Source organism: Dendroctonus ponderosae, unplaced genomic scaffold, assembly GCF_020466585.1.
Source record: "Dendroctonus ponderosae isolate FM_Combo_2020 unplaced genomic scaffold, Dpon_F_20191213v2 Dpon_F_20191213_3, whole genome shotgun sequence".
NCBI lineage: Eukaryota > Metazoa > Arthropoda > Insecta > Coleoptera > Curculionidae > Dendroctonus > Dendroctonus ponderosae.
Genome location: NW_026018508.1, coordinates 10,296,671 through 10,318,306, shown reverse-complemented (window position 1 = coordinate 10,318,306; position 21,636 = coordinate 10,296,671). Strand labels below are relative to the sequence as shown.

General features: G+C 36.0%; 4 protein-coding genes across 6 annotated transcripts in view; 3 read left to right on the top strand and 1 right to left on the bottom strand.

The window, feature by feature from the left end:
- Positions 1 to 4,498, top strand: part of LOC109535714 (optineurin) — a 6,022-nt gene extending 1,524 nt beyond the window's left edge. The window contains exons 5-10 of the mRNA XM_019901648.2: positions 35 to 165; positions 226 to 681; positions 791 to 1,102; positions 1,157 to 1,429; positions 1,715 to 1,918; positions 3,904 to 4,498. Coding sequence (XP_019757207.2) covers positions 35 to 165; positions 226 to 681; positions 791 to 1,102; positions 1,157 to 1,429; positions 1,715 to 1,918; positions 3,904 to 4,005 — 1,478 coding nt within the window. The 3' untranslated portion in view covers positions 4,006 to 4,498. The remainder of the gene's footprint in view (positions 1 to 34; positions 166 to 225; positions 682 to 790; positions 1,103 to 1,156; positions 1,430 to 1,714; positions 1,919 to 3,903) is intronic.
- The window catches only part of LOC109535716 (heat shock factor protein), a 20,798-nt gene extending 6,572 nt beyond the window's left edge, over positions 1 to 14,226 (bottom strand). Inside the window, exon 1 of the mRNA XM_048664554.1 lies at positions 13,913 to 14,226. The gene's annotated coding sequence lies outside the window, so the exon portion shown is untranslated. The remainder of the gene's footprint in view (positions 1 to 13,912) is intronic.
- Positions 5,407 to 11,869, top strand: LOC109535712 (dosage compensation regulator). Its single transcript, XM_019901645.2, has 15 exons — positions 5,407 to 5,668; positions 5,724 to 5,930; positions 6,019 to 6,313; positions 7,293 to 7,447; positions 7,506 to 7,705; positions 8,368 to 8,437; positions 8,502 to 8,699; positions 8,774 to 8,936; positions 9,016 to 9,581; positions 9,635 to 10,461; positions 10,518 to 10,781; positions 10,838 to 11,020; positions 11,085 to 11,252; positions 11,318 to 11,483; positions 11,542 to 11,869. The coding sequence occupies exons 1-15, from the start codon at positions 5,590 to 5,592 to the stop codon at positions 11,691 to 11,693; spliced, it is 3,693 nt and encodes a 1,230-aa protein (XP_019757204.2). The 5' UTR covers positions 5,407 to 5,589; the 3' UTR covers positions 11,694 to 11,869.
- On the top strand, positions 12,142 to 21,636 carry LOC109535713 (sodium/hydrogen exchanger 9B2). Of its 3 annotated transcripts, none has more exons than XM_019901646.2 (10): positions 12,142 to 12,426; positions 16,059 to 16,199; positions 16,282 to 16,384; positions 16,437 to 16,621; positions 16,680 to 16,875; positions 17,116 to 17,349; positions 17,410 to 17,650; positions 20,581 to 20,784; positions 20,834 to 21,031; positions 21,087 to 21,636. In XM_019901646.2, the coding sequence occupies exons 1-10, from the start codon at positions 12,369 to 12,371 to the stop codon at positions 21,558 to 21,560; spliced, it is 2,034 nt and encodes a 677-aa protein (XP_019757205.1). In that variant the 5' UTR covers positions 12,142 to 12,368; the 3' UTR covers positions 21,561 to 21,636. The 3 variants fall into 3 exon arrangements, with proteins under 3 accessions (XP_019757205.1, XP_019757206.1, XP_048520510.1); XM_019901647.2 differs by having other exon boundaries at positions 12,177 to 12,426; positions 16,059 to 16,187; XM_048664553.1 differs by lacking the exon at positions 16,059 to 16,199 and having other exon boundaries at positions 12,178 to 12,426.

Here is a 21,636-nt window from a genome sequence, read left to right as displayed (position 1 = left end):
GATGATATTTCAATATTGTGCAATATTATTCTAGCTACCGTAATTCAAAATAATAAGAGCATGAGAGCACAATACGACTTGGTTGTTGCATGGCGAAAGGATGTTGAACGAGTTCATTTAGCCAATAAACAAGCGTTTTTGGACAGAAGCAAACTTATTGAAACTGCAAGTCGTTTCCACTAGGGAAAACACTGGTTGTATAATACTTCTTTGTTTCATTTACAGTTGAAAGATGAAGTGTCCGCGTTGAAGGAAGAAAACGAACTGCTACGTCAACCTCTGAATGCCTCAAAAAGTAAAATTGAAAATGATGTCACAGAATCCGAACTCTTCATCGCCAAGGAAAATATTCAAAAACTTGAGAAAGCTTTCGAACAATTAAATATTGAAAATAAACAAGAAGCTGCTGAGTCGAGCCAAAAAATCAAGCAACTGGAAGAGGCCTTAGCGAATTCGACACAAAAACAGAATGAATTACAAATGTATGCGGGCAAAGTAAAAATATTGGAAGAGGATGTACAGAAAATTACTATTAAAGCAAGTCAGGATCTTTCCTGTGAGGCAGAAAAATTGAAAGGTGTGGAAATGAAACTGGCCGGCTGTGAAGCAGAGCTTGAATCTGTTTTCAAGAAAAATTCCAATTTAGAAAAACAGATGAGTGATAATGAGCAAATTAAGAAGGTCAGTGCTAACCATATAAATTGTTCACTACTTTTTCCCAGAATATAATTACTTTAAAAAGGAAAAATAATACATGTTTGGAATAAAGTTATTTTTACATAAATTCCAGACATTAGAGAGAAAACTGTTCGAATCAGAACAGACTAACGCCCGTAGCCAGCGCGAACTAATGCTTATGAAAAACCAAGTTATGCAATGGGAAAATACTCGCGCGGCTGACACGTGCGAAAAACTTCAGCGCGATTTTGATGAAGTTTTGGCCGAGAAAGCGACATTAATCGCAGAATTGGATACGAAAAAGTCCCAAAGTTTGGACGATCAAGCTTTAATCGAAACACTGCGACAAGAAATTGCCCAAACTCAGCAAATAGTTAAAGTGCACGAAGCACAAGTTGCATACGCAAAAGAAAAAGAAGAAGAGGTCAATATTAAAGATATCGGTTCAGCCGTGGTATATGATGTTTTATAATTTCAGGCGAAAGTCGATGCCTGGATGTCTAAACAAAAAATAGATGCATTGGAGCAAAAATTACAACTTAGCCAAAAAGCGTCTGTTTGTAGCGACGAATTAACGCTTCTACGACAACAACTGATGCAATCTCAGATGGCTCTAACTGATTGTAACCAAAAGCTAGCGATGGCTGAATCAAATATGCTTTCACTTAAAACGGAAAAAGAGGAATTACTGCAGAGGATCGAAAGCAGGCAGGCGCGCGATGACGATATTGAGTTTGCTTTAAAGGCCCAGGTAATATACAATTGTAACTTAACAATTAGTTTGTTTCGTTTGTTTTCACTCAAAAACTTACACGAATTAAGTGTATTATAAGTCAAGGAGAAATTTTCTTTTTCGACGAAAATATAGCCGTTTTTTGCTAGTTATTCAATGAGAAAATACCGCATGCGAAATTTACTTTATTTGCCTCAATTGGTTTTCTCCTTTGTTAATACAAAATTCAGGTGTATCTTATAACTGATGATAACTTTCGTTCATCGTTTTGCTATGAGTAATCTGAAATGTCTTTTTTTTCAGTTGAAAATGTACGAGACAGATTTCACTGCTGAGCGTGAGGCGAAAGAAGACGTTAAACGTGAAAACCGCAGAATTAGTGATGACCTCCAACAACTACACAGACGCAACCAGCAGTTACAAGAAGAAATTGAACATTTAAGGGAACAAATCACACAACGTGGAGGTCAAGTTGCGGAACGTCGCACATCACAAACTTCTAATAATGTAAGGACACTTTATTCTTATTAATTATCAATTATGGATTTGCTCTATACACGTTTAAGTTAAATAGGTAATTTTAGTATAGTGAAAATGACACATCTACTTCAGACTCTAGCTCACTTAAATCTAAACCCGCATATCAGCAAAAGTGTTCTTGATATTGATATTAACTATATAAGGATGGGCGATTTTTTAAATATTCAGCGAGCATATGCAGACTGGTTATCTCAGCATCATCCACTTTTGCTAATTGTAAACTTTGTTCTTTTCAATAGTCGCCTGTAATGGTTAGATATCCATGCCCGATTTGCAACATCGAATTTCGCTCTTTAAAAATGATCCAGGATCATCTGGATAGTGGCATATGTCACGCGCCGTGGTAAGGAGCAGTGCTTACATGCGCTATCCTAACGAGGTTTGTTCCAGTTTAATGGTTGCTTTCATTTTTAATTGCACGAATGCTTGACATTAAACAACTGCAACTGCAACTTGCAGGCCAAAAACATTGCCAGTGTAAATTGAAACCCGTTTTAACATATGCGCTGTGTCCAAGATAAGAAGGTTCTCTTTTCCAGATCCTTCTGAAGAGTTTCTTTCTCGGACTCAAAATAAAACGTGCGTGAAACTTTTCTGTATTTGAAAATTTTTTCTCCATTCTTTACAGACAAAAACTCTTTTTTCGAATAAGAAATTTTGTAGCGTTTTATTATGTTTACTAATTTAGTCTGCTACATTTTTATCTCTAAACGCAGAAATGTTCACAACGGTGTTACACAATAACAATTTAAAAAAATTTCGAACACATAATTAAACTTTATCACGTCATACATCGTTGAATTCAGAATAAAAAGGGGGTTTAAAATTTGTTGTTAAACAGACAGAGCTGTATTTGAAATGAAGTTGATGATGGTTTCTTAGAGGCGAAACGTCGGAACATAAAACTGATAATGTATTTCTCCTGCTGACTTAAAGTTGCTGTGAGAACGTGCAGTCGGTTTGGCTCCAGATTGGTTATTAACGCCCAAAAATAATCTAATCGAAATTTGTAAGTTTTGTTTTTTTTTAATCAATCAGAAACCGAAATTTTACTCAACTTTTTTCCTTTTCCTCAACGTTTTCTAACTGCGCAACTTTATTTCCATTTAAAATCGCCTTCTTATCTTGGACACACTGTAAAGCGAAATATAGACTGTACGCTAAAATCATTACGTTTCACATACGATTAATTTTTGTTATAATTAAAAGAAATACGGAGGTAAAAATTCATTCGTAAAAATGGTTCTTCGGGTTTTGAGTAAAAGCACTGGCGAAGGGAGCGTTAGCATGTACCGCATGTACCATATTGTTTCCGTTTTATAGTTCTTAATATACCAACTATTAAGGTTGTAATAAAAATAAATACATTTTTTAAACGCATATTAATGAATAGTTTTGAAACCGCTTGAGAAAGTTCATGAAGATGGATATTTTTTCAATGCAAGATAATATTCACCTTTGACAGGCAAATCGTTTGTTCCAAATAAAAGTTGTTCCAGGATTCCATTCCATTTGAAATATAAAATGTCTGCAGTTTTCCCTTGTGGTGCGCTGTTTTATTTTCGTAACTACTTAATGGACTATCTTAATCAAAACCGCCGCTTTGCGGGGTATCAAATTAAATCAGCTCTTTTTTTTAGTGAACAGAGAATTCCAATTAGCAATTTCGTCGTTTTTCAATCAATTTTTCGTCAATTTTTAATTTTAGATTGAACTTTTTTGATTTCGGTTAAAGGGTCGTACAACACCTTTAAATATGTAAGGTCATATGGTTATGTGCTAACATAAACCGTGTATATGTTAACGCTCTATATTTTGCATATTGCATAGATTAAGTAGAGCAGCAATAACTTGGCTCTTAAGCTACTATATTGATTTTTGTTTGATAGTCTTTCGATTTTCACGATATAATTAATTGTAAAGGTAAACTTATTAGTTTAATTTTATTTCAGATAAATCGAGGTGCCATTGTGTGCCCCGGTTGTAGTCTTCGATTTAATTCCATCCACGAGATTGAAGTACATGTGTTACGCTGCCCAGACTTCCGTGCCTAAAACACGTTGTTACCGAGTACGGTTTGCGTAAAATAGTTAATATTTAAGGTGTTTAAATATTTAGCGCTTCATATAATTAGAGTAGTAAGTTGTCAAGAACATTCTTCACAACGACTTAGTTACAGCTCAAGTCCATTCAGTAATGGTTTGCTATAGTTTTTTCTGATTCTTCAGTAGTTTTTTATTTAGAGTTGTGTTTATTTGTATGTAGGTATGCATATATGACTTATAAAGATGGTTTGCTTAATAAAACACTCAAGTTGATTTAGGAAAGTTCTAAAGTTGGCGAATCATTAATATGAAAATTGCTTGAATTTTCCAAATAAAGTCCGTTTTGCTATGGTTTTTCGTTGTAGGTGTTATTTTTATTATAGTTGATGTCTGTACCACCAGACTTAGATTAATTTAGTACTATTTACAGGGCATATTCATAGAGTTGACTATTATTATTAAATGTAACTAACTAATATACGCATATTTTTCATTATTGAAATTAACTTATTTTAATTTTTATCCATTTATCCTTACTTGGCAGATAATGGAAATTTACCTTTACATTGTTGACAAAATAAAGAATTTCTGGCCACCAAACTACTGCTTGTGAAAAGTTCAAAAAGCCTCAAAGGCAATACCATTTTCTTCGCAATAAGCGAGGAACTGAATGAGTTAGATAATAAAAATGGTAGATCTTTCTAACATGCAATAACCGAAATTTAGGATCCATTTTGAGCGGTTTGGATCAGCGACTAAAACTAGTTGCTTAAATCGAGAACTTTGAGTTGAACTTCAAAAACACACAAAAATTGGATTTTGGCATTTTTGGAATAAGCTTCAAATTCTATACCACTTCCAGCACGAGAAAGTTTAGAATTTAACGAACCCATTTAAAAGATTGCTAGTCTTCTGAGTCGAATTAACCGAAAAGTACAGGGCATTTTAAGAGTTTCTTTTTTGAACCGACATTCTATTATAACTCGTAACACCCTGTATGTGCATGTTCAGAGGTGTTCTGTGCTGCATACTGAGGAGCTTCTAGGGATAAAAACTACCGGTATACCAAACTACATACTGACCTGAAAAACACATGCAAAATTTAAATTTTTGGATAACATACTTTTTCTATATAAATAAGGAAAAAAAATGGATTTATATTTTTAGATCTTAATTTTAATTTGGAATAATTGCTAATTATTCTATAATAAAATTTGCACTTATAATTTAAAAATATTTCAACCTCCAATGTGTGAAGTCGCCCATGTATGCATCCAAAAACATTAAAATCGACAAAACTGTTCATGTAATAATTATGGACAATGCCAATAACCAGTTGTTTACCACATTAGCTCTATCTCTCACCTACTCGCTCATTTCACTTGTTTGGCCACCCTGTATCGATATTTCTTTCCGTTTGTCATTGTCAACTGGTTTGCTTAGGTTATTTTCTGATAATTTGGAAGCCAGAATTCTAAGTGAATCAATACAAGCTTTTAGTTTTTATGTGATTTCTCGAAATCTGGATCAAATTTATTGATATTAAAGTATTGGGCTTGTTGGAGCACAAACTAAGTGTTTTTGTTTAACAAAATGAGCGATGCCAAGTCATTTTTGCATCAATTTTGCCAGAAGAACAAGGTTGAACCTAGCTTTGAAGTGAGGCCGACCGGTATGTTTTTTCAGCTTTTCACCCATTTGTTTTATTAAATATATTGTTCCTTCAGGTCCGAAGCATCGTCAACGTTTTCTTTGCGAGGTGAGAATTAATGGTCACACTTATGTGGGTGCTGGAAACTCCACAACCAAAAAGGATGCTCAAAGCAATGCTGCAAGAGATTTTGTCAACTATCTCGTGAGAGCAGGATTGGTAGCCCGAGGTGACATTCCATTTGACTTGGATGCAGCTCCTGTACTGCTAACTACCCTTGCAAGTAATGACACTCATTTTTATTTGCCGCATATTTTATTGACCGATTTTTCAGTTGTATTCTGGTCATTTACGATAATTCTTTTCTTTAGGTGAATCAGTAAATGATGGCAATAAGCCTCAGCATCAGGTATTTGAGCAAGGAATGGGCCCGGAAAAGTTGGGCGAAGCTTATCGACCCAGAGGGGCTCAGCAAGATAATTGGCATTACATGGATCGTGCACAGGAACAGCAACGTATGGAAGAAGCAGAAGATTTAGACGTTAATGCTGGCATCCATGGAAATTGGACCGTGGAGAATGCTAAATCAAAATTGCACCAATTTATGCAAACCAACAAGATCAATGCTGATTACAAATACACCCAAATTGGACCCGATCATGCTAGGTTTGTGCTTGCCACCGCTATTCATCCAATTATTATTTTTTCCTTCAGGTTGATTATTTATCAGTTTGCTAGCAATTTTTTTTACGACAGCATACTACAAAAGTGATTGGCAACACTCTGTAGTATGCTATATTTTAATTTTGCATATTTTTGATAATCCTCTGGCGCTTTAAAACGTATTTAAATATAACGAAAAACACCAATTTACCAATTCTACTTGCCCAAAGGATTTTCAAAGTTATGGAGTTCTAATGTGACAAGAATGTAAATCGACTGGAACTCCATGTGGCCTGAATTAACCCAGAACTGTTAAAAGTGTCAAGTGATGAATATTTTATTTAAAATCTTTCCTTTGGTGGAAAGTTGTTAAATAATCTAGCAATTAGCTTGTTAAGCAAGAATTAGAGAGTATTCTTAGCTAATCATGCATTTAGCTAATTTACCCTCTGATGTTGATGATGATAAATACGTATTAAACAGTTCTTGGATTTTTCAGGTTTTTACATAGGAATTCTGGTTTGACTGCTTATTATTAAAAGTGAGTAGAATGAAAAATGTATACTGATCAACCAAATGCTTTTTTTTCAATTTATCATGCACCATCCAGTGCTTTTTTGTCTCATATTTGTTTCTAAATCTGAACACACTTCTATTTATTACAAGGATTTTAATCTAAAAACGAAATTAAGTCAAACCATCCACTTACACATATTTAAAACGAAAATGTACCGGGAGAACAATTGAGTTTTAATAATTCTGCAGTTTTCTTCAACCAGGATGTCCTAATAAACTCTTTGAGTTTCTCAATGGAAATGTGATTTTTTCTGTCGGTTTACATCGACATTTAAAAATTATAATAATAACATCTGATTATTTGGTTACGTCCACTTCTAAAATTTACTCTTAATTGGTGATGGTTGATCAGAATTATTTCCATGTAACTCAGCAATTATTTTCAATAAAATTATTCGATCTGTAGGACATTTGTGGCAGAAATAAGCTTTTATGTGAAGCAACTAGGACGTGTTGTGCATGGGAGAGATGGCGGCTCCAATAAACAAACTGCCAGTAAAAGTTGCGCCCTTTCAATGGTCAGGCAGCTTTTTCATCTTGGCGTTATTGAGGCGTTTTCAGGTAAACATATTATCTGTTTACTCAATTGTAGAACCGTGTTAATTTGAATTTCTTACAGGAACTTTAAAAAAGCAAAAAAATGCGGCGGAAATGCCGCCGTTTCCAGTAAAATTGTCACCAGAATTGAGGCAGCAAGTTCAGAATGTTTTAGATGAGTTGGGGATTTGTATTAATGAAGTCAATGTGAAAGCTGACCAATCTGCTTCCTTGCTGTCTAGTCACGTTTTGGACGATTTTCATCCTGCTCCATCCTCTCAGGTACAAATAAATGCTATACAGTGTGTCCAGTATAAAATTATGGGGATGGATAAAATTAAATAAAAGTATATGGGGATATTGGAAACCGTTAGAGTTACAGGGTAGACCAAATGGGGAAAAAGTTGCCCTATCAAGTGCCTATAAATAATCTCTCATCAACTTCTTTGAACTCGGAAAATCTTAATTTTGTTAATTTTAATTATTTATCTTGACCGAACATAAACATGTTATACATGGTTGAAGAGCATATTTAAAGGGGAATTTAAAAATTCAGAAATTCAGTATGGCGCCCATAAGAAAAACAAAAGTTGACTTCGGCCTCATTGAAGATAGTGGGCCTAGATTATTTTTTACTTTATTTTCAARTTCACGCTCATTTCTTACCCCMACCCTGAAAATTTCGTTATTGTATCTTTTATAATAAACACGATATRAAGGATTTTATATAACGTATACTGTAAACTGTATATACGTTGCTATTCCGAGTTCAAAGAAGTTGATGACAGATTATTTATAGGCACTTGATTGTGCAACTTTTTCCCCATTTGGTCCACTCTGTATCTTTAACGGTTTCCAATATCCCCATGTACATAATTTTATACTGGACACGCTGTATATGTACATAGACATCGACATGACTACCTCGCTTTTACGTTCTTCAGGCTGGAGTGGTAATTTGGTCTCCACCACAACAGAATTGGAACCCGTGGACCGGTTGCAATATAGATGAAGGTATTTTAGAAGCAATATTACGATAAGAATTGTAGTGGTTTACGTGATTGATGTTATTTTTAAGGCTTTTTGGCAACTGCCTCCATGGATCAAATTAGTGAACACATGTTAGAAGAAGCTAAATTGAAACAGACCAGTGATACGAAATTACAGCAAAACGCCATTGATAGACAAAAGTTGCCGGTGTTTAATTGCAAAGCTGCAATTATGGAAGCGATCAATGAAAATCCTGTGATTATTATCAGAGGAAATACTGGTTGTGGTAAGTATTTGCTAAGCAGAAACTGCGATTCTCCAATTAAATAGTGAACTGAAGCGACTGCTGTTTATTTTAAGGTAAAACCACGCAAATATGCCAATTTATTCTGGAAGATTACATAATGTCAGGTCAAGGAGCATGTTGTAGTATAGTAGTGACTCAACCCCGTCGAATTTCTGCGGTTTCTGTGGCCGAGCGAGTCGCTAACGAAAGAGCAGAAGATTTAGGGCAGTCTATCGGGTAAGCATTCAACTATTAGCACAATAAGACGTATACCTGTATCGACTAGGACAAAGACGAAACAAATCTGTTGTTTTAGATACTCTGTAAGATTTGAATCTGCATTGCCGAGACCATATGGATCAGTACTCTTCTGTACAGTGGGAGTGCTTTTAAAAAAATTGGAAAATGGCTTGAGAGGCGTGAGCCATGTAATAGTAGACGAGATTCATGAGCGTGACGTTAATAGTGATTTTATTATGGTGGTACTCCGCGACATGGTTCACACTTATCCAGACCTTAGAGTTATATTGATGAGCGCTACAATCGATACAACTTTATTTTCAAAGTACTTCAACAATTGCCCGGTAATTGAAATAGAAGGACGGGCTTTTCCGGTTAAGCAATATTTCTTGGAAGATTGCATTGAGTTGACCGGATTTGTACCTTCAATGGAACAAAAAAAGAAAAATAAATCGAAGAAAGATGAAGAAGGAGATGAAGATACTTTAACAGCAGATGACACAGATGAAAATTTGAACGCTGTCATTGCCCCTTCGTACAAGGCACAGACTAAAAACGCTATGGCTAGATTAAGCGAAAAAGAAATAAGCTTTGAATTGATGGAAGCCTTATTGGGATACATAAAGCGGCAAGATATTGAAGGTATGCCAGAATAATTACGAAATAAAAAATTCTACAATAGTTTTTTGTTTTAGGTGCTGTTTTAGTGTTTCTGCCTGGATGGAACTTAATTTTTGCGATGTTGAAACATTTGCAAAATCATCCGATATTTGGGAGCTCCCAGTATATGATTATGCCGCTCCACTCGCAAATCCCACGCGAAGACCAAAGAAAAGTTTTCTTGCCTGTACCTGCTTCAGTAACCAAAGTCATATTGGCTACAAACATCGCAGAAACGTCCATTACCATTGACGATGTGGTGTTTGTGATTGATAGTTGCAAGGCAAAAATCAAAATGTTCACTTCACACAACAATATGACCAGCTACGCTACTGTGTGGGGATCGCGAACGAACTTGGAGCAAAGAAAAGGTCGTGCTGGACGTGTAAGGCCAGGCATTTGCTTTCATTTGTGTTCTAAAGCAAGATTTGATAAACTGGATGAACACATGACTCCCGAAATGTTTAGAACACCATTGCACGAGCTTGCGCTTAGCATTAAACTACTGAGGCTTGGAGCTATCGGACATTTCTTATCCAAAGCTATTGAATCTCCTCCATTGGACGCTGTAATTGAGGCTGAAGTTCTCTTGAAAGAAATGAAATGTCTCGACGAAAATGATGAACTAACTCCTTTAGGACGTATCCTTGCAAAGCTTCCTATCGAACCGAGATTGGGAAAGATGATGGTTTTAGGTTGCATTTTTATGTGCGGTGGACCGCTGGCTACTATGGCAGCAAATTCTTCTACTTTTCCGGAAATTTTCACTTTGGATATGGGTCAAAAAAGATTAGCCGGACATCAAAGGGCTTTGGCTGGAGATAGACATTCTGATCACGTTGCCATGCTCACGGCATTTGAGGTATTATCTGGAAAACTTTATGTAATACAACTGTTGTACTCTACTTTAAAATGTAGTTATGGGATCACGCTAGACAGGGAGGTGAAGAAGCGGAACAGCGATTTTGCGATTACAAAGGAATAAGCTTGTCAACGATGAGAGTTACGTGGGAAGCCAAGCATCAACTGCAACAGATCTTGAATAATTGCGGATTTCCTGAAGAAACGATGGCGCCCATGTCCATGGAAACTGTAGGACCGGATCCTAAACTCGATATTATTATGTCCTTTATGTGCTACGGCTTGTATCCTAATGTCTGCTTTCATAAAGAAAAGCGGAAGGTGTGTGCTAGTGTATATTCTTCCAAATTTATGCAGCAATAATGGAATTCTTCTAGGTTCTGACTACTGAGAGTAAGGCTGCTTTGATCCACAAGACATCGGTGAACTGCAGCAATTTTGAACAGAACTATCCATACCCGTTTTTCGTTTTCGGCGAAAAAATTCGTACTCGAGCCGTATCGTGTAAACAAATGTCGATGGTGACACCGCTTCATCTTCTGCTGTTTGGTTCAAGAAAGGCAAGTATTATTTTGCTCTTAGAATTGAGAGCACAATAAATTGTTATATACTATCTATAAATAGGTGGAATGGGTGGAAGGTGTTGTTCGTCTAGACAATTGGATTAATTTAGACTTGGATCCCCACATTGCATCTGAGATAGTCGCTCTAAGACCGGCCCTGGAAAGTCTTGTGGTAAGAATTTCTCAAAATCCAGAAGAGATCATGGATCTGAACGAACAAGATCAGAAGGTATCCACACCTGAATTTACTTTGCTAAACAGGCCTCGCTGAAATGTTTGTTTATTAATTTAAAGTTAGTCGCTTGCATCAAGGAATTATGCAAACTGAATGCGGGCAGTTTCGGCATTGAAAAACAACCAACTGCGTCTAGTAATATGGGTATGGGTAAACGGCCCCCTAGAGGACATTCGCTAGGATCCTACTCAGGGCCTCCGCCAAAAATGTTCCGCGGTGGAAGAGGTATATAACACATTATTCTAGTAAGTTTAAGCTTTTGTCTACAGCCAATCAATTATAGGTGGTTATGATGGACGAGGAGCATATGCTCGAGGTGGAGGCGGATACGGCGGTGGTGGAAGCGGATACAGAGGCGGATATGGACGTGGTGGAGGTGGATATAGAGGAGGTGGATATGGTAGAGGCGGATTTATGGGCCGTGGAGGCTACTAGCTTATACAATTGATCTTATATATCAATTTAGAGTAACTATTTATATGTAGCATTTAATTGAAAATACTTTAAGTTTGTTGGACCTTTTGACAAAACTTATTTTTTTTGTTATTTGGTTTGAATAAGTTCTCTATAAGAAACTGTGGAAAAGTATTAATAAAAGAGTTTAAGACGCATCTTGATGCTATTTTCCCCGATTGCAGTGCAAAGAACTTTTTTTTAACCTTTGATTTCATTACCACCCAAACTTTCCTACATATGTACCGGAAAATCTTGCTCATCATACTTAAATCATTATATTAAAAGGCAGTTTGTATCGTTTTGCATACACCCACAGTGATCTGCGATCCACATATCCAGACTAATTCTTTGATGGTTTCTTTTCGTCGGCGATATCTGCATAACGATCGAGACCATGTCGGCTGTTTCCTCTATTGGCATTCAAATTACCAACAATAATATAAATTTCCGTCTGCCATAATCATATTATAAACGGGCATTTTTAATAGGTAATTTTATTGTTTAGAAGGTAGGGTGTAGGCTGTAATTCAAACAGATCGCGCGATTCGCATTAGAAGTAATCAGTCGGCGTCGGCGGTAGTTGCTAATGGTAAAAATAATGGTTGGGTTCCAACCAGCGTGTGTGTTGTGAGAATTGCGCTTATTATTTGAATCATGGAGGTGCTTTCGTCGCCGCCAAATATTAAAATAACCGTTGCGGCACCGGAAGGAGGTGAGTACCACTTTTTTTTTTAATTCAGAAAATGTTTCTTGGACCCTGAATTATTCCATAAAACGCAACAATATAAGATAAAATTTGCGCATTAATAGATGCTAGTAATAAATAGGGCATCCCAAAAGAGGAGTAGGTAAGTAAACTGGTTGAAAATTGTAGAAAACTGAATCCATCAAACAGTTTAATTGATGGGTGTTGTATCAGTTTTACTTCTATTGTTAATTTGTCGTCGACATACTGACATACACATTGTCCACTAATCACAAACAGCTCAATCTATCCGTTATTATACAATCAGCTATGGGAAGTAAATTAGATTGTCCTTAATTAAAATAGTTTTCTTTGCAACTGTGCTATTTGTGATGTATAGCCTAATAAAATTATAATACTATCACCTTTTTTATGTATTATTACTAAATATGGTGTAATGAGGTATACTTATTCGGTCATATTATACAGGGTGTTGTCGAACGAGCTGCAAATGTTTTAATCATTTTTGGTCAACCGGGACAATTTGCTATAAAAATGGTGTCACCTATTTATTTCAGGTAAATTTAAATACCTGTATATCTGCACTAATAGCACTGATCAAAATTTAATAAATAAGTGGATTCACTAAAGAGCTAATTCATTTTAGCAAAGTCACAAGAGTGAAATACAGGGTGTCCCGAAAGCACATGAACGAAAAGGTCTGCGACATTATTAGGCTCAATTCTTTGACGGTATTCTTTGGCTCATTCTTTGGGATGAAAGAGCTTAGCGCGATATTACTCAGAAAATACCGTCTAGCGTAATACTTTTTCACACCGAAAAACACTACAATCTCAGCTCTAAATATTTTAATCCAATTTAAGTGGTACTCAATTTCTTGGTTTCTTTGTAGATGTAAGTGAGTAAATTAAACGATCCCGAGTAGCTGCAGTTACATATAATTGTATTATATTTAGCAACATTTTCGGCAAATTCCAAACGGTAAATTATCAGTTGAAACGCGTATTTAGAAATGTGCAGTAAAGAGAGAGTGATTTAAATGTTTTTGTTTGAAAAGAATCGACGCACGTGAATTGTTTTAATTACAATCATGGTATGAAATCTATAATTGAATTAAAGTAGACAGAGTGAGTAAATTTGTTCTTGCTTGAATAAATGTCCTATGTATTATTACAGGCAAACTCCTATTACTGGAGATAGCAAGGTTTTTCTTTCTTTATATACTTTCCTGAATTGTTTAAAAATAGTTTTGTTATCTATAACTGACTCTGGCATAGGAAGGTCAAGACTCCTTTAAGCGCCACGAAGAAAATCCTTTTAGAACTTAACGTTATTCTTTTTCATGTACAAATATTTATTTTGCAAATGAGGAGCCTCTATATATGATAGATTCAACGTAAATCTCAACAGTTTTAAACAAATCAGTTAAGAGTGCAAGTAAGTCGAGGCCAATGGCGCCAACTTCCAAACGGTAGAAGAACATTTTACTTACCACGACTGTTTTTTCCGAATCCAAATCCACCCAATTTCTAGTTGGAAAGCGTAAAGAGTCCTCAAAAGTCCTCAATACACCAAACGCGCACGGTTACAAATATTCCTGATTGTTGGTAGGCACATAATATCGGCGCCGTCGCTTTTTGACAACAAACGTCAGAAATATCGAATTAGAAAATGTGTGTTTATTTTTGTTAAACTGGCACTTCTTATTTGGGAAAATGTCGTAAAACGGTCTCGGAAAATGTACTTTTTCGGAAAATCATAAATTTTCGACCGAAAAATGGACAAATGGTGATATTTTTCGAAAAATTCCCGGAGCGACTTAAACAAATTGCCAAATCTCTACCATTAAGCAATAGACTGAACACAATGACAGAACTGGCTGACGTTTTCTCAGGAAAAGGGTCTGCCTTTCTTGTCTAATGTTCTGTTCTTACTGTCTGACTCGCAAAAAGTTGAATTAATAGTAGTTGTCCCAAATTTTAAAAAAATGCAGAAATCGAAAAAAAGTTAGTAAAATAAATTCTGAAAATGTAGCTAAATGTGTCTTTTATTCTTCTAATAAAAAAAATTAAATCCCTAAAAATTCGAAATCCGCACTTAATAGAACACCCAGTATAACATCCAGTTTTGTATTAATCCCTAATTAGATCTCACCCTGAATATCCGGTTGTGTTCATTGCTCCAAAAAAACTACTATAATTTTCCCAATTACCTGGAATTTAAAAATTGTAGTTCATTACCAATTTAACACAATTACTGTGAATTATTTTTGCTGTAGTACAATGGGAATGCCACCATTAGCGTTTAATTTATCTTCATGTATTAATTTATCGCTGAAAGACCTGCTATAATATACCCGGTGTTTAATGATCGGAATAATAATCAGGTTCCTTCACGGGTTTTCTTTCCAGTTTTTCCTTGTTAATTTGGTTCGTTATATTGTTTTGTAAAACAGCAAAAGGAAGTCATATATTTCAATTAACTTGCTTATAAGTAGGTAGGTAGTGTTTAGATTGATAGTACGAAACAAATGTGTCGGTGTTGTTTTCCACTGGTCGAATGCGATTGATAAGTAGATTTTCTAAATAAGTAACATATATTTGTTTTATGGTATTATATTATATTTGTGCAATAATTTAATTTATTTCTAATTAATTGTTAATAGCCAATGATGGCTACAGGGTCTTACATTTTAACTTTTCGATTCGCTAACTTTAATACGTTTACGTATTATTATTATATTCGATATAAAAGGCATTTAAATGTTCGTTGTGTATACAAATCCAACACAAAAGACAAACCCAGGACTTTTTGCAGAAAAACGACATTTTTCTCTTATCTAGTTCTTCCCTAATACATATATTTATTCTCCTTAAACTTTTTCTATATGCTTTTGCGTCAAAACGCATTGTTTGAAATTAAAGCAATTTGAAGAAACTCTAGGACTTCCATGGGACTAATTAATTGTCTTCTGTGGACTATAAAACTTTCATATCGTTACTTGGGTCAGATTTGAAGTTTTGAAATTTTCGCGGAAAAAGCGCATAAGCGCCAAAACGCTCATTTTTAATTCAAACTTTATTAGATCCGTAAAAATCAGCAATTCAAGCAAATTTTGAAGACTTTTGGCCACAACTGTTGCCTGTAGACCGTCAAAGTTTCAGTTTTAGTCAAAGACTAAAGTTCGAAATTTTCAAGGAGACAGCGTATTTGCGCGACAACGATCATTTTTAGGACACACTTTTTCAAGCGCGAAAAAATTCGGTCTTTCTAAAGAAGTTTTATTTTAACTTCAAACATGCAGCAAAAATTTGTTTGTTCCGACTGTGCTTAATTGATTTTTTTATTGCCTGTAATATTTAAATTTCGCATTTTGGCTGTTATTAGGTTTGTTTCCTCTTTTACTTTTTGACGGCATGCCTTAATAAATAATAAAATGTTTAAGGAACTATTTGGAATTTTGTACACATTCTGCCATTTTTTATAGCTCTTTTTTCAAGTGTTCGTGAGATATTTGAATAAAACCTGTGATTTGAAAAAAGGCCTCCTCAATATAAAACAATATAAGGAGAAAAGAACGATAAAATATGCACGGAATGCAGGAAGTTGATTGATAATAAACCCGTATATTCTTTTAGAAATCCCCAAACGACGAGTGAGCATCGTAGAAGTTAATGACACAGTTAGAGCAGATTCACCTAAAGGAAAGGGGATTTTGCACGCACTTAGTCCATTTGTAGAAAACGCTTCTTATGCCACAAAAGACGGTAATTGCTTAGGTGATGGTTCTTTGATTTGAACTTCTAGAGCTCGCTAAATTTAACTTTCCATGACATTTTGATAAAAATGTATACTTTTCAGGAAAAAAGGAGAATGGGGACGCTGCACCAGGCGGCTTGTACAAAACTTGCAGCTATTCGAGTTCGGAAAACCAATATCCAGCTGGACGTAAAGATGATGGCAGGTATTATTGGAAGTTTTTCCATTTCCATCGCCAATAATTACATTTGATTTAGATCTTGGTGGTATAAATTTTGCGTAAAGTGCCGCGGCGAAGATGAGTCGATACCTTCATGGGAGCCCCAGGCATGGCCAAGATTCTGCCCCTATCCATTCTTTCCTACATATAGACAATTTTCCCGAGTGGTTTGCTTAGTTTTAATAGGGTTCCTTTCTTGGTGCGCCATATACTCTATAGTAGGTGAGATTTTAGTTGCTTCAACTCAAAACTTCTTCAAGCTTATTCGTGCGCCTTCTAGGAGAAACAGCGGCTCCTCCACATGGAAAACTTTTCCAGCTCATATTCCTTAGTATCTGCGCATACCTTGGTGGATGTCTGACGAGCCTCACCACCCTTCCAGCCCTTATAGGGATGCTTTTTACAGGGCTGTTGCTCCAAAATGTCGGTATCGTCAACTTGGATGACTCTTTTGCAGAAGTTGCAAATAAAATCAGGTAAACGGCGACGATTTGCATTTGGATCGATTGCGTAGTTGCATTTCACCAAACTGAATGGTTGGGTAATGCGATTAATTCAAGAGATTGTGGCCAGCAGGGCCTGTTTTGAATTATTAACGACCATTTGATGACCCAATTTTGCCGGCAAAACGTGCATCAAATGCGATTTCCTTTGTTAACTTTTACCAAATGGGTTCGATGTTGATTTTTCAGCTACTGGTTTTCTTTACTGTTTAGGCATGGGGCTCTAGTGATAATCCTGATTCGAGCAGGTCTGGATCTGGACCCGAAAGCCCTGTGGCGCCTCAAGTTTATTGTAGTTCGACTGAGCCTGATTCCATGGATAGTGGAAGGAGGCGTTTGTGCGATATCTTCAAGATTCTTCCTGGGAATGGCATGGGATTTCTCCATACTCTTAGGGAGTATTATAGCGGCTGTTGCACCAGCGGTGGTAGTTCCATGTCTTTTCAGGTGAATTTGTTTATTATTTTTTCTGTCTTTTTCATGTAGTTTCTCTGTGTACACTTGTAGATTGCGCACCAAAGGATATGGAGTGGCCAAAGGAATACCCACTTTGATAATAGCAGTGGCTAGTATTGATGATGCCACCTCAATTGCAGTGTTTGGTATCATTAAAAGTATCATGTTTGTCCATAGTTCGGTCACCTCACTGATCCTACAAGGACCGGTGTCCATTTTTGGGGGATTTGGCTTTGGCGTTTTATTTGGCTTACTGTTACGGTATGCACCTGAACGGAATGATAAATTTGTGGTAAGCAATTATGTGAAGTAAAGCGCCGCTGTCGGTTCAATGTGGGCTATATTCCGGGTAAAATTGTGCAAGAAATCCTCGATAAATCAGCGCACCAGAGAGGTTTTTGAAAATAATTTTTTGGAAAACCAACAAAAAAAGGCGAAGAATGATGATGATGTCGTGTGATCAAGTCTGAAAGTTCGACGAGAATCATTTGTCTCGCAAATTGATAGTTTTGTAGAAAACTTGTAGTTTAATATAATTACAAATTTGAATCTTGAAAATCGCTGGATTATTTTATTCCACAAAATGCATTTAGGAAACAATAGTTTTCAATTGTACATGAATTATTTTCTGGCTTATATCTTAGTCACTTTTGTCGTTTGCCGAAACATTCACAGCTTTCCCATAGTTTAATTACGCAAAGAAACGCTAAATTTTTTGTCAAACTTTAGCGAGTAGGCAAAAATCAGGATTGGGGGGGAATTTAGTAAAATTTAACGCTTCCATTTTCAAGATTCAACTTTACCAAGTGCGAAAATTTCAGGCCTTCAGGCGATTGAAGTGAACTTTTCAGAACTTTTAGGCCTAACTATGATCTGTAGATTGGGATAGTTTCAGAAGGTTACTTTCTTAAACTCCAAAGTTATGAATTTTTCAAGGATAAATCTCGTTTGGGCGAAAGCTTTTTTAGGAAAAACTATTCCAAGTCCCAAAAATCAGAACTGCGGCTATTTAAGTGGATTTTTCAAAACTTTTAAGCCCAACTGTACACCTGGAAAATTTCAAGCGACTAGTTGCTTAAAGTTGGAAGTTATACATTTTTCAAGAAAAAGGCGCATTTGGCGAAAACGCATCTTTTTGTCAAGGGCGCAAAAGTTGCTGACTTTTGCGCCCTTGACGCTGCTAGTGCTTGAGCTGAACGATTTGAGTGAAAATTTGAGAACTTTTAAACTCAGTTTTATTTGGTTGACTGTAAACCTTTCAAATTGCTGCTTGCATTAGATTTGAACCTAAGAACTTTACAAAGTGAAAGCGCATTTGCGCCAAAACGCTCAATTCTGGATACATTTTTCGTTCGCAAAAATCAGAAATTACGGCGATTTGAGTGAAATGCAGGACTTTAAGAGTCAACTATCTTCTCTTCACTCTCAAACTATCAAATTGCACAAAATCGCCCAAAATACTAGTTTTTGAAGGTCTGGTAAATGGTGTCCCAAAACTACGCGTTTCCAGCCAGGTGCACTTTCTGATTGAAAAATTGCTAACTTCTAAACTAGCACAAGTTAGAAGATGGAACTTTCACAATCCAGAGAAAATATTCTCCATAGTTTATCATTATAGTTCCAAAGCTCTAAAAAAATGATTAAAATCGCGAATTATTCTGAGTTTTGACGGCTTTAAATTATGACCAATTGACTCTTGTTCCTTTATGTATGCAAGGAAGGACTCACAAAATCATTTAAGTTGGTTTTTGAGCATTCTTCGACGACTGATTTTTCATGCAATTAAGTAGTGCAATTAATTAAGTACTGTAATTTTGCAAATTTTGATTTTTGGTCGAAATTTTTCCAAGGGTATCGATTTTTTGAACAAGTGAAAGATGTTCTCAAAATGTCCTAAATTTTACATCATTTTCAGCTCACAGCAGCGAGGAATGCATCGAACACATAGAAAAACATGGTAGAAGTTTCAGCTCCGAAATAATAGACATTTTCCGCATATTTTAAGCGTTTTTGAGCGTTTACGATCTTAAGCAGACGATTTCCTCCTTATTATTTACCCAAACACTTTATAAATTGATGTTTATAATTTTTTTTACGTCGAAAGGAATCGATTGAGCTCAAAAAACACGCGTGTGAAATTTTAATTTTTGTCCGATATTTTTCGGATATTTTTGGGGGTCGATTTTTTGATCAAATGAAAATGTTCTCAAAATGTCTGAGTTTTACAAAATTTTCAGCTCACGGACGTGAGGAATGCATCGAACTCATTAAAAAACATGATAGAAGTTTCAGATCCGAATTAATAGACATTTTGGGCATATTTTAAACGTTTTTTGAGCGTTCACGATCTTTAGCCGACGATTTCTTCCTTATTATTGACCCAAACACTTTATAAATGCATATTTTTGATCTTCTTACGTCGAAATGTATCGATTGAGCTCAATAAACACGCATGTGAAATTTTGATCTTTGGCCGAAATTTTTCCAAAGATGAGGGTCGATTTTTTGAAAAAATTCAAATTTTATTAAAATGTCTTAAATTTCACATCATTTTCAGCTCACGGACGCGATGAATACATCGTACTCATTGGAAAACATACTAGAAGTTTCAGATCCGAAACAATATATATTTTCTGCACATTTTAAGTGTTTTTTGATCGGTCACGATCTTTAACCGACGATTTCTGCCTTATTATTGACCCAAACGCTTTATAAATGCATATTTGTGACCTTCTTACGTCAAAAGGAATCTCAAGTCAAAGGATCGTCGATTTTTTGGAAAAAATAAAATTTTCTCAAAATGTCTTAAATTTTACATAAATTATAAAAAAATATTGCCGTAAAAATTAACGTTTGCGTTCGAGTGCACCCGCCTGATTGAAAAAAAAATTGATTACTACTAAACCGCAGCAAGTAACATTAGGACTATACAAATTTCAAATAAAAATCCTTAAATACTAATTTTTGAAGATTTGGTAAACGGTGTTCCCGAAATCAACGTTTCCAGTCAAGTACACTTGCCTCAAAAACTTCAGTAGAGTTGCTTAAAATTCTGACTTTTGCCCACTTTGTAAATGTTGTGTTGGACACAAAAATGAAAGAAAAAAAGACATTTTACTACTGTGTATCTCGAAAGTTGGGACGTTTAAAACATGCATTCGTATGAAGTGTTTTCTCAAAATATTAGCACGTCATTAACTAACACCCTGTATATTCCTTCAGGTTCCCTTCAGGATAATTATGCTCCTGGCAGCAGGAATGGCTGCGATTTACTTCAGCGAACACTTAGGATATGGAGGAGCAGGGCCATTGGGGGCTGTGGTGGCAGCCTTTGTTTCGTTGGTTTTCTGGACGAAACAAGGATGGGACATTGAAGACAACCCTGCGTCCACAGCCTTTGAAATATTCTGGATGATTGTTGAACCTGTGAGTTTCACTTTGTTAACGTTGCAAAATATTAGTGGAAATATTCCAGGTACTTTTCGGAATCACTGGGGCTCAAATGAGATTCGAGGAGCTTCATGGAACAGTTGTGCTGATCGGAATCGGCATTTTGCTACTAGGAGTGGTTATAAGAATTTTCACCACTTTGATCACAGGGATTGGTTGCAGTTTGAACCTGAAAGAGAAACTATTCTGCGCTTTGGCTTGGATGCCAAAGGCAACCGTTCAGGTAGAAACTGGATTTAATCAGGCTCTTATAAACAGTTGAAGCAGGTTGTTTTCAGGCTGCTCTGGCTCCCATTGTATTAGCTCACGTATCAGATACCACGTCCAAGGAATATGGATATGCCAAGAAAATAATAACACTTTGCATACTGTCTATTATGATTACCACTACAATAGGGGCGGCTTTGGTAAGCTTGCTAGGAAGTAGGCTTTTACGAAAAACCCGATTCGCCGTCGAGCCTGAGCAATGGAGACGATCCCACAGGCCCTCTGTAAGGGATATCAGCATTATTGAAGAAGACGAGGAAGTGGATGAGGATTCGGAGGCACAAGCCCATAATGAAGTTGTGGAAATCGCCACTATGGACAATAATGAAGCTCAGGCGGATGAAAGTAGTGCAAAAGCACCAATGGAAAAAGATGTTGAAGATACCTTGACCATGAAGCTTCGTAACGCTGAAACGGTTATGGGACCGCAGAAATCACTCGGTTCCAACGAGGAAACCATCAAGGGGGTTGCCCAAGACAAGTGAATAATTTTTACAGATTTGTTGTTTTTGTTATTTTGTTAAATAAACTTGTGTTAATTAATTAAATTCTATTTTCCGA